Consider the following 12,780-nt stretch of genomic DNA (forward strand, 5'->3'; position numbering starts at 1 on the left):
GGTTTATGACATGGCACTATGGTAATACTAATTTTTTTTTTTTTTTTTTATACATGTGCCTTGGTAGTACATGGATGTTAGATGGTTTTTTATACTTTGAAATTCCATAAAATACCATCATTGTACCACAGTTCCATCACAGCACACCACATGGCTTCTCTATCACTATGAGTGATAAGCTTCTTTGGATAAAAGTGCCTACTTGATGTCAGAGAACAGTGACCTAAGTGCCACTGAGTAATGCAAAAGATATAATTCAAGAAAAATAGTCATTGTGGCAATTTTTTTTATTAGAAAATAATAAATATTACTGTCAAACTCAATCTACACCTTTTGGTAAAAATATGAAACATGTTTACTGTTCTAAGACATGTACTATAAAAGTTACTATAACATGGTCACACTTAAAGAGACTATGCTTTATACTGTATATGAAGCCATACAGAGACGACAACTGGCAAAAAAGATAGAAATAACACTTAATATGTACTCTGCACACTGATTCTTTTCTTTTGTTTAATCCAAAATTGTACCTAATATAAATCAAAATAAAAATAACAAGTATGATCATATTATGACAAAACGATTCTTGTAACCACAAGTCGAAAGGCACTTTCTATGGCACTCTTCTCCATGAGAGGGACAGAAGAGTGGATGTGGTAACGCTGACTGTTGAAAACAGCAGTCTATGGTTTCTCAGCAATCATCCACCATCTTTCATGTTCAGGGAATGGTCCTTTGATTTCTCAATACTATGGTATTCTCTTTAAATGAGCCAATAAAACACAAAACAGCCAAACATCACCCAATGGCTAGCCCAGTTTAGCTCCGACCACTTTTGAATGGTGTGACTGGCCATGTAACCCTGTGTGGAAACAAAATACTGCGATAAAGCAACTTTTACTAATTGGATTTAATAGATTTTTATTAGTGGTTGATTGTTTATATTAATACAAAATGATTAAATTGTAAATGAAAAAAGAATGCATATAAACAAATGCTCACCTCCTCAGCATGCATATTGTCCATTTCAGAGTCAAACAGTGATCCCAGGTATGTCAGGTGGAATATTGACAATGCACTGAAGAACATGTTAACACCATATACCCACATAGTCTACAATAATAAAAAAAAAGAAAAAGGGATCTCAATTTAATAATATAACTCTATAAGGAATTCCAGTGGAAATCTGTGAACTAGAGATTTCTCAGTACACAAACATTTGATCCTGCAGTGCAGGACTTGGTTAAAGTAACAGATCACCTTCTTATTTTGGTGATGGCAGTCACTTGGACAGCGCTTTGAAAGTATACAAGCACTGAAAATAGCCGCCAACCGCTTTCTCAGAACTACAAGAGAAAACAGAGTTTGTATTTCAGTCCTTTTGGCTAGACTATTGATGTCACTTCAATTACAGATGTTAGCATGTCATGTCTACTGAAATGTGTACCATGATGACTGTATGCATTAGTATTAATATGTTAATATAATTGATTAACTGATTGCATCAAAGCTCTTCTAATTTTATTGAAGGCAAGAATGCATGAATGAACTAAAATGATTGTTTACCATGTTCAACGTAAGTAATGAATCCCAAAGACAGCAGCACGGCCCCCAGATGAAAGCTGAGACCCTGTCAAACAACACATAATTAATTTATGACAGAAAATACACTACCAATCTAAGTACTACTATCAAAAGTTTGGGGTCAGAACGTTTTTTTTTCAGAAACTTAATATTTTTATTAAGTTGATCAAAAGCAAATGTGATACATTTATAATGTTACAAAAGATTTCTATTTCAAATAACTTCTATTCCTTTGAACATTTTATTCATTAAAAAATCCTGAAAAATGTATCACGGGTTCCACAAAAACATTAAGCAGCACAACTGTTTCAACCTTGATGATAATAATAAATGTTTCTTGACCAAATTAGCATATCAGAATTTCTGAAGGATCATGTGACAATAAACTGGAGTAATGGCTGCTGAAAATTCAACTCTGACATCACATGAAAAAAAACTACATTTTGGAGTCATTTTATTTTATTTTCTACATTTTAGAGTCATTTATATGAATTTACAATCAGTTCTGAAAAGTACAATGCCCTATATTAACCACCAGAGGTCTCCACTCAACTACAATAATTTTAAGGAGCAATCCCTGTCACTGATGTTTTTCTTAATTTAGTGTAGTTGATTACTGTTCTGTGATGTGCATTTATGCACGAAGTTCTAAAAAAAATAAATAAATAAAATTTTCACATTAAGTTAGAGGTGTTTAAGTGATTTCAGGCTTTTTACTCATTTTTGCCAGAAATATCCACAGAATTGGACCCATCCTTATCCCTACAACCACACATTCTTTCTCCAGTACCCACATTTATAATACAAGTCAGCAAACCCAAACATATTCACATTCACACTGTTTTTGATTAGCTAAAAAAACAAAAACAACAAAAAAAAACAAACACACTTTTTTTCTTTACACTTACAGGGACATTTTGATGCATGGTTATCTAAAAATTCTTATAGCTTTTATTCTTATATATGTATATTCCTAAAGGTCAAACTGGTATTACAGCATGAATGACTTTATCTTAGCTACACAGTGAGTTACAGCCTAACACGCACAACTACAACAGCTCACTAAGGTGACAAGGAATAAGCTGCCAGGGTAGGCAGCTGTGATTGAATTATCTATCTACACCAGCTGTAGACAGCAGTTTAAATCTGGGTCATGGTGTTCTGAGATAACAAACCATCTTTATCCATGCTGTCATGTTAGAGGGAAACTGTTTTCTGGATCAGGTGTTCTTTTATCCTTATACAAACTCAAATCTGTTTAAACAGATGGAACCTGATTTTGTGCCAACAAACCTTCCTTGTGATAATGTTAATAACCAGAGAGCTGAAAATCATACTTACATGTAACAACGCACTGGCAGTGTAGGTCACCAAGATGGCAGGAAAAGTGCCAAGTTTGAGTGCACTTTTAAAGATGTCTGTGTGTTAAAATGTATAGAGAACATTAATATTTAAAATATACAGTATATGAATCAATTATATAATCACAAATCTGATTTAAGACACATACATGCGTTAAGCCACTTAGACATGGGCAGATTCCAAGAGGTAACAACTTCCACCATAGACCTCGGCAATTCCACATTCATAGGTTTAGCGACCGTAATATCCCTTTGAATTAACAAAATTTCACATTAGGTCTCAATAACTCAAAAGAATGATAAATAAAGAGAGAAAAAGCATGAATACATGCCATTTGAGGTGGTCTTTGTGCTCAGAGAATCCAGCTCCAGCCATCACAGTGGTTGTTTCGCTCAAGTAGCTGACAAAATAATTGCTGAAGTGGAAGGACACTGCATTTTCATAAGCGTGAAGCCACCTGAGGACACAAGACCAATAAATACAATATTAAACAGACAATGAAAAACAGACAATTTCATTTCCTCTGGATATAGAAACATTATGAGGGAGGGAGGGAAGAGCAGCTCACCTACGAGGAAGTCCATCTCCATAGATGGGAATGAAGTAAGGAAAGAGATAAGGAGCAATACAGTTGGAAATAACCAGGCAGATCTGACTCCTCAGAAAGCTCAGAGCAATCTTTCCAAACCAGCCAACGCTCTGCAGGAGATAGTTAGATAGTTACTGAATAACAAGCTCTTTGCTGATGGAAATGCGCTCAGCACAAATAAAGATTATCTTCTCTTCTTTAAAAGAAAACTATTATTTTTTCCCATTTAATATTTAACATGCAAAACACATTCAATTTATTTTAATGTCATTATCTGCATATGCATATAAAGACACTTTCTGAAACCATATGTATTGGAAAAAGTGCTATTTACGCATATATATTTATACAGTTATAAAAATAGGGGTGTGTAAGATTTATGCTCACCACGGCTGCTTTTATTTTTTTATTATCAAAATACAGTAAAAACAGAAATATTGTGAAATATTATTACAATTTAAAATAAGTGTTTTAATAAATATTAAAGTGTAATTTATTCCTTTTCTCCAGTCTGCAGTGTCACATGACCCTTCAGAAATCATTCTAATACACTGATTTTATGCTCAAGTAACATTTCTTATTATTAACAATGTTGAAAACAGTTAATATTTTTGTGGAAACTGATGCATTGTTTTTCAGAATTCTTTGATTAATAGATTTTTTTTTTTTTTTAAAAAAGCATTAATTTGATTTTTTTTTATCAATATAAATGTCTTTACTGTCATTATTGTTCAATTTATCATCCTTGCTGAATTTAATTATTAAATTACTTTAAAAAAAATCTGACCCCTGTTTACACATAAATTAATGTTCACATTAATATATACGAAAGGAGATAATAAAAGAGAAACTAAAATCGACAGGGTAAAAATAAAATAAGTGAGCTCACAGAAATAAAATATTAATAAAAAGAGAATAATTATTTTTGATTATAAAAATAGGAATAAAATATTTTAAATAATTGTATTTACCATTTTGCGTCCATTAATTGCATCTGTGTAGCGGGCGAAACTGATCCATGGGCCAAAAATGACGGTTCCCGCAAAGAAGAGGTATCCCATGAACTCCAGCGGGGAGGGAAAGGAGGACACAGCACCTCGATCGAGGTCAAAGGCCAGAGAGATGGCCTTCATGGCCACCACCATCTGAGAGCCTGGACACAACCAAAACAGTCAGTACTAGACATGTGATGCAATGGTGAGTGTTATCTGAGGAAAATACGTGATGTATAAAAAGCTTGAGTAAAATATGCAGATTAATAATAAATCAATAAAGACACACCTCTCATCTTATGCCAGGTTGCTGCATCTATCATATGAAGCTCCCTACAATGAAAATGAACAAAATATGTGACCACTTGTGATCAAATACTAGCTGCGTCTAGGCAGTTTTCTGTGTTCATTAAGCCCTAGCTATGCAGTAGTCTCGTGACTGGCAGTGGATGACAGACCCCATCAGCATGTAGATGAGGATGACGACAGAGAGGAAGACCCCTCGGCTGCTGGAGTTTATGCTGAGGAGCAGGATGAGGTAGCAGAGGAGGCTCAGGATAATCACCCACATTGTGTGCAGCTCAAAGAACACGTACAGCACATACAGACCGCCTGCCAGCGAGCTCAGATGCTTCACATGACATGAGACACCTGTCAAAGAGAGACACGGCATTAGCCTGCCACATCAAGACTCAACAGATGGACCGATTCAGCAACATGAGTTGGATACAACAAGATCAAGTGTGGGTATTTTTAACACAATTAGGGCTGCACCATATTGGAAAAACTGACATTGCGAGATTTTGTTTTTCTGACATATATATTGTGATATAAAATAATACAGAAATTTTCACCAGATGACTTGAATAGCAAAAAACCTGAAAAATTACTTTTTACTGACAAAATCTTTTTAGTACCAAACAATTTAGGAAAAGCTTCACTGTAATAAAAATATATTTTGTAAGTAAAACAAAGAAAGCAGCATCTCTGCTTCAAAATTTCATGTTTAAATCAATGTTACTTGTCATTTCTTTGTAATTATTTGTAAAATTTACAAGCAATTTCTGAGAGAAAATTTCTTCAAAGTAAATCTTACACCAAATCTTACACAACCTGTGCAATTTGACAATCGCACTAAGCCATAAAGTGATGTTAATATTATTGTACAGCCCTTGCTACAATACACATTGCTGTAAAACGGAAGACAAAAAGCATTGACGTTGATGTTCCCATCCTTTGGGGGAAGAATAACAGTCTAACAGGTGTTTGAGGGCTGGAGTTGTGCACGATGGACTCACCTAGTCTACAGATGACCCGACACAGCAGGCAGACGAGCAGAAGCTGCCAGACCTGCTCTAAACCCTGCTGGGCAGTGGGCAGCACACAGCCCTCTGCTAGAGCCTGCAGGAACTCCACACGTCCATAGGAATCCATACTAATGTCCGTAGAACGCTGTTACACACAGATTGGGGCATGAGAGGGGGTTAATAATAGGAGTATTATTCTATTGTATGACTATTGGATAGGTTTATTAACAAAAAGGATGGCTTGAGGCTATAGTGTGAGACAACTTCAGGCCAGTTGGTGGAAATGTCAGCTATTTAGCCAGTGCTGCATTGTCACAAAATCTTACATTTGCTGAACTACATGCATTTTCATGCCTTGTGTAAATTTGCAAGGAATATGTTAGGTTTTTAATGATGCATTGGCCTTTTTTGTTGCAAATGTGCTGATTTAAATATGTCAACAATGCAATGTTATCTACTTTATCTATCAGTAATATTCTGCATCATTGCCACTGTTTGCTAGGAAAGATGTGTTTATGAATTTTAACTGTCATGGATTTTTTTATAAGCAATATATATTATAAACATACATATACACACACATCTTTGCTATGCGTGTTTGTGTGTGTGGTTCAGTAAAGCCTACGTTATGAGGACAAAGATGGCAATATCCGAAATCCTTGCCCTTGTGGGGACATTTTTTGGTCCCCGTGAGAAAAACAGCTTATAAATCATATTAAGTGATGTTTTTTGAAATGTAAGACAGTTTTCTGTGGTTTAGGGTTAGAATATGCAGTTAGTACAGTATAAAAATCATTATGTCTATGGAATGTCCCCATAAAACATGGATACCCAACATATATGTGTGTGTGTGTGTGTGTGTTCTGGCACACACATAAATACTAAAAATAAGATATTAATAATTTTTCTGTGGTGGGACCAGTGGAAATTTTGGCATAGGTTAGAATAGGTTAAAAATAATAAACCAGTCACTGATGTTCAGATTATTTTCAAGCAAAAGTGTGTTCATGAATATGTATCTATCATAGAATTAATTATGAATATTAATTATTTAGTTAATTATTAATTTATTTTTGAACTTTGTTATATTGTTATATAATAGCATTTATTATATTTTTATTATTTAGCTTATAAGCTAATGCAAATTTTTTTTTTTTTTAAAAGAAAAATATTCTGCCACATTTAAAAAAAAATAAAACATTGTTTATGAATGGGGCCAATGAAAATGCTGGCAGGGCAGGTAAATATCTGATCTACTGGCCCATCCAGGAAAGCAGGGGGGAAATCCTTGTAGCAAAACCTTGTTTTTGAGCCCTGCTGTATGTAGTTTAGGACTGACAGGGACAGAGCATTCTGGAATGGTCATTTCAAGTCCTGCATGATAACTGGGACTGTCTGTGTTCATATAACAGTTTCACATCCCCTTCACTCCTACACAGAGGTTATATAATGCAGCTGGATAAGATAAGCTTTAGCTACTACATCACTGACTATCTCAGCTTGAGTGAATTTCCATGTCATTTAGGAGCAGTTCATTTCGACGAGTTTTATCGTATAGGAACGGTGTTTTGTTAGTTTCTGCCTCTTACACAGATATGCTGCCTATTGCTTCGTGCAAAACAAAATTAGAATTCATCAAGATTCATGAACTTGCAGCCGAGTTCAAAGAGTTGTCGCAGCGATATGTTACCAAACTAAACAGCTAGATAGTGAACGAAGAGCTCACTGCTACACTTTCACGCGATTCTTACCGATCTCCAGAAGCACAGAATTATCCTGCGCTACAACCTCACACCCGGAAGTAGCACGAGAAATTTTCCAGTGGAATGTGTCGTCCGGCTTATCCAGGTGTCTTTTCCATTCCGTTAGAACGATCATAAACATCTGTGAGACTCAGTGGAGAAACGCAGCCGCTGTCGTGGTAATGAACACACCGGAGTTCAACCAAACTTGACTCCAGCGTGCTGCGTTCACTGTTTACTTCCTCCGCAGAGCCGGTGGAGGTGCTGGAGTGCCTGTGATTTATTATGGGAATGCACTGATAATGCATGCAATGCATTTTCTGTTTTCCTTTAGATTCATTTATCATTCAAAGGTCATTTTAAGGTCTTGATTCAGTTTGCGCTTATCTGTTTCCACCTCTCGTTGTTTCTAAAGATGCAGCTGAAATTACTCAGGAGAAATTTCATTTATTATCTGATGAAACTGGATTGCTCATTGTTTCAGCTTATTGAAGAGAATCAGTTTATGTACCTTATAGTGGAAACTGGGGCTAGGAAAGCTGTCACAAGGGCAATTTGGAGTCAAAAGTCCAAATGTATAATTTTCTTTTCTCTAGCAGTAGTTTTCTATGTTGGTTTCACCACCTAATTCAAAACTAGTTCTAAAATAATTGTTAAAATGATGCCCTCTAAACTAAAATTCCAATAGCAACACATTTTCTGCCTTTTTGTCAAGACCTTCAAAATTGACCTTGAAAAAATACATCCCCATTCGGTTGTCAAAACAAAAAGTATACGTTTTAAGTATACGTTTATCACTTAAAAGCGAACAGAAATTGCCTGAAGACGTAACCATAGAAACAGGCTCATGTGGTACACAAAACATATGAATGATCATTATCTATTATTTTATTATAAATTTATAAACTACAAGTGTATCACAAAAAACATTAGATTTTCTGGTTACACTTTAGGCCTATAATTGGGGTTAGAGTTTGCTTTGCTTGTGCTACTAGTACATGTAGCCTAAGATGTGTAACAGGGGCACTTTAAAATAAAGTGTTACCGATTTTCTTCTCTCTAGTGTGGTAAATTTTCTTACAGAAATTGCTGTGAAAATTCGACCTGAAAATCATAGTTTAATTCGCACAATATGTAAAAGCAAGCTAGTCTAGAGCAATAAAAAAAGGCTATATAAATAAACATACTGTACTACACATAATAATAAGCGTGTTCAGTCGCGCACCATGTAATTATTTTGGACGAGCAATAGCTTTGATAAATTAGCCTAATTACACCCACACATTTTCACGGATTGTAATGCTGTTTTAAAGCGGTGCATCTGATTTAGGAATGCACTGTAACTCACCTAGCTACAAGTGAGACGCAGGAACACTGTGACACTTGTTTCCATGGTAATTTGTTCATATGACACTGGACAAGCTCAGTCTAAATTTAGTTCCTATATGCAAGACTGCTGTCTCTCATTTCCTGGAAACCTTTTGTAATCGTAAATGTCATTGGCTGCACTGTCAGTTGAAAGCAAAGTCATAATGCAAAGATTGATATTATTTTGATGTGGAAAAACATGGTTATTAGATAACGTAGGGATTTAATTCCGCTGATTTGAGCCATGTGGGCAATCGTGAACGGGAAGGTTTCACAGAATTTCAGGGAAAAAAAAACCTCCATAAGCCTAAGCAATGAGTAACGCCCTATAATCTATTTATTATTCTGTCAAATAGAAAAAAAACAGTCAAACCAAGATGCATTTCTAATTGCACAAAATTATGAAGCAATTAGACACCTACTGTCTTCCAGCCGAGGAAGTGTAGTTACAGCTGCTGTGCGCTGGATGTCGCTGTTGCTCACATGACAAGAAAGCTTAAAAGTCTGCATGAAATGACAACTCACCCAAATCTATTGTCTAAATGCATATTGTAGAGCTTATTGTGAAGAATTCATCCATGTACGTTTCTTTTTTTCTTGTTCTTTTTAATTTGACATAATTTTTAGTCAAAATGTCATAACTTGGATCCCTTCAAACCCACTGTCCGCGATTTTCAGAGTAGGTACGTGAAATTGGCTGCCTCCGAAAGCTTAAAAATGCTACCTTAGGATGCATTTCAAGGTAGGAAGGCATCAAGGCATGTCTGAATCCAATGTTAGCTTTACTTCCTGTCTCCTGAGATACCTTCATCTGATCGATTTTTGAAGGAAGCATGTATCCTTTGCTGCCGTTGATATCCCACAATCCTGTGCGTTCCATTCTGTGACAGTTGAGCTAGAAAAGAAAGATGGCCTCTGAAAGTTGCAGTTAGTGGTCAGTTTGCGTGTAAATGTATGTTTTTGACCAAAGTCTGTCTGAAATCAGTTTTGTGAGGTACATTCATGCGCAAACGCCTAAAGTCACTGCCTGATATATTTTTGGACGCAGCCATTGCCACTGCAAAAGGCTCTGGCCTTTACAACGTTATTAGCTAAATGTCTCATTATTTTAAAGTGGAAACATGTTTCACTCCTTACCTTTGATATGTAGATTAAAGAGTTATTTACTTGTATAAAGCTTGAGAAAATCAGATTCTCACTCCCAGGCTTCTTAAAGACCTTTTGATAAGGTATGTCATTTTTGATAATGTACTGACAGAGACAGGTAAACTGAGCACCGTTTACATATTTATTATTTAATTTAATTTAATTAATTTGTATTTTAGTTAGACTATATATTTTACTGCTTTTGTAATTAGTTGGGGTTGACTGTGCACTTATTATTCTGGATAGAAAATTCCAATGAAAAAAAAAATTCTTAACTGGAACTTCTGGTGAAAATGATAAGGTGTGTTTGTCTTGAAATGGTGCTGCACAGACCAATTGGTGTATGACATTAAACTCAAGTTCATTTAGCTCCACTTTTGAGTGCAACGCCCACATCTCAAAATCCAATCAAGAACAGATGCATGCATAGAACCAAGTCCCCGCCCTACTTTTTTTTTTTCCCAAAAATCTGTTATGCCCGGAAAACACCAAGCCGACGGTCGGCCATTGGGCAGTTTTTGTTTGTCGGCCAACTAAGTTTTCTCAGTGTGGTCCACACCGTCGGCTGAATTTGGTCCTCATCGGCTTTTTTCGGCCGATTCGACAGAAATCACGTCGGCATTGGAGCTCGACGGTCAGTCGGGCCATCTGATCATTCTGATTGGCTGTTCAGCTACTGCCACCTGCTGGTACGGAAAGGAATTTCTTCTTACGCAGGCGCAGAATGGACGTGCTACTTGGCCGTCGGATGTCGAGCGTCGGTTTGGTGTGTCAGGGCAACTTTGGACCCAGATGGTGCCGACGTGAGCAAACCCCGCAGTCTGCTTTCATCGCCGCTAGTTCGTCGGCATCGGCTTGGTGTGTTCCGGGCTTTAAACTCGAATGTACGTCGCATAATAAAAAAACATCTGCCGCTACTTCTGTTTCATCACAACTTTAATTGCCGCCTGCCTGGACCAACTCTTTTCCTGCAGCTCTGCCGATCAATACACCTGGGGATTTGAGCTAAGGTTCGTTCCCAGCAGCCAAACCCATGCAAACTGCTTTTACCCTTCCCCCACTATGACCCATATGAGACAGGTACAGGCCTTGATGAATTAGGTTCTGAATCGGAGCTCCACCCCGAGTCTCCAGTCTTTAACGTGAGCGAGAGCCTTAACACGACGTGACTGACACACATCAGCTGAGCAGGCTGAAAAATTCATTACAAACCAATGTGTTTGCCAGCCAGTGGGACATGTTTGCCACATACAGATGTGAGATGGAAATGTATCGGGCATGCTGGGTAATTAAATGAACTGCACTGTGCTGCCCTTGGAGGGAGGACGTGGGTTAGGGCCCTGGGGGTGGCCGACGGAGTTCTGCTTATTGCCTCTCAGCCCTCCAGAGAGATGAGAGGTGCCCTTATTTACGAGCAGTTTGGCTCAATAATAGAGAAGAGGTGGAATTGATCATATCTGTCTGGGTCAAAAGGTCTCTGCTGATTTGAGATGTAGCACACAAGTGCATCGACTTTACTTGATAATAATGTGAAACTAGTACAATAATGCAGAACAGAAACTATAAAGATGAACTCTGGATACTGATTAATTAAAAAAAGAAATATATATATATATATATTGTAAACTTACCTGAAAGTTGTATATAAAGGGGACAAAACACTTTACGGATCAATCTGTCCCTTAAGAATATTAGGTTGAGCCACAAACCACAATTACACATTTGCTTCACCACATTCCTCCTCCCCCATTCTCCTCCATCCTCCCCCAATCCATTCTCCATCTTGTCCATTTCACATACCTCCAGGCTCCTTACATGTATCCCATCCCCCCCAAAAGCATTGAGAGGAACAGATATTTTATGTAATGCAATGTGATTGTGTTGTGCAGATGAAGACTTGTGCAGATGAAGCATCAGGTTTGAGATCATATCTGGTTGTTGAATACCTCTCTATGTGGAATAATAGCCTGTAAACAGTGATGTCTCTATTGCAGGTTGCGACATGTTAAAGATTCTCTTCCTCTCCATCGACTGACCTCTCCCTCGGATATAAATCTTCAGAGGAGTTCTGCCACAGCCTTGCGTTACATCTGCGCCTGCGTCTTTCGAGATATGGCAAGAAATATTTACATGAGCACAAAATTCTGATGAATTGTGAGCAAATTTATCTCTATATCACTTGTTTCCAAAGCCCACAAATCATTTAGGATCAGTAAGATCTTTCAGTTTTAGAACAATTTTGAGCTGTGGGCTATCTAATTATAAATCTGGTTAAGCTGCGTAACTATGAATTGAATGTGAAATCCAATCTATTTCACTTTTTTGCTTTGCTGGCTAAATTTATTGCAACTTAAATAAATAAATTCTTGCATATTAACTGGAGTGTGCTTGCATGAGATTTATCCTCAGGCTATTTTGTGGAGAATCTTCTCACCCTCGGAGATGGAGAAAAGCTGAGTTTTCATTAAGATTGCTGTGGAATTTTCTTCACAACAGGACTCCATATTTTCTCATTGCTGGAAGCATAATGAATTTACATGATATTTGAATGAGTTAATGAATTTTCTCAGCAACACTTCCTATGGGTTTGTGGGGGACCCTGTGGATTCATATTTGACAACTGTATTTTCCATCACAACTTTTCATTAAGGATGTTGAGTTATGAACCTTAAAATTCATGAGAATTG

At 36.8% G+C, this 12,780-nt stretch overlaps 1 protein-coding gene across 1 annotated transcript; it reads right to left on the reverse strand.

The window, feature by feature from the left end:
* Positions 1–266: 266 nt before the first annotated feature.
* porcnl (porcupine O-acyltransferase like) lies at positions 267–7,852 on the reverse strand. The gene is made up of 13 exons (XM_051904543.1): positions 7,589–7,852; positions 5,829–5,982; positions 4,989–5,181; positions 4,820–4,863; positions 4,510–4,691; positions 3,518–3,648; positions 3,281–3,406; positions 3,098–3,198; positions 2,929–3,005; positions 1,570–1,633; positions 1,264–1,349; positions 1,006–1,116; positions 267–865 (listed from the first exon to the last, which is right to left on the reverse strand). The coding sequence occupies exons 2-13, from the start codon at positions 5,962–5,964 to the stop codon at positions 767–769; spliced, it is 1,350 nt and encodes a 449-aa protein (XP_051760503.1). The 5' UTR covers positions 5,965–5,982; positions 7,589–7,852; the 3' UTR covers positions 267–766.
* Positions 7,853–12,780: the final 4,928 nt, after the last annotated feature.

The sequence above is a fragment of the Ctenopharyngodon idella genome, chromosome 8 (assembly GCF_019924925.1).
Source record: "Ctenopharyngodon idella isolate HZGC_01 chromosome 8, HZGC01, whole genome shotgun sequence".
Lineage (NCBI taxonomy): Eukaryota > Metazoa > Chordata > Actinopteri > Cypriniformes > Xenocyprididae > Ctenopharyngodon > Ctenopharyngodon idella.

Bases quoted from the DNA above. Each gene is read 5' to 3' on its own strand.
- porcnl (XM_051904543.1), bottom strand. From the start codon at position 5,964: ATGGATTCCTATGGACGTGTGGAGTTCCTGCAGGCTCTAGCAGAGGGC. The intron at 3,407-3,517 runs GTGAGCTGCTCT...TTGTGTCCTCAG, and splicing joins GGAGATGGACTTCCTCGTAG to GTGGCTTCACGCTTATGAAA. The intron at 3,199-3,280 runs GCATGTATTCAT...GTTAATTCAAAG, and splicing joins CACAAAGACCACCTCAAATG to GGATATTACGGTCGCTAAAC.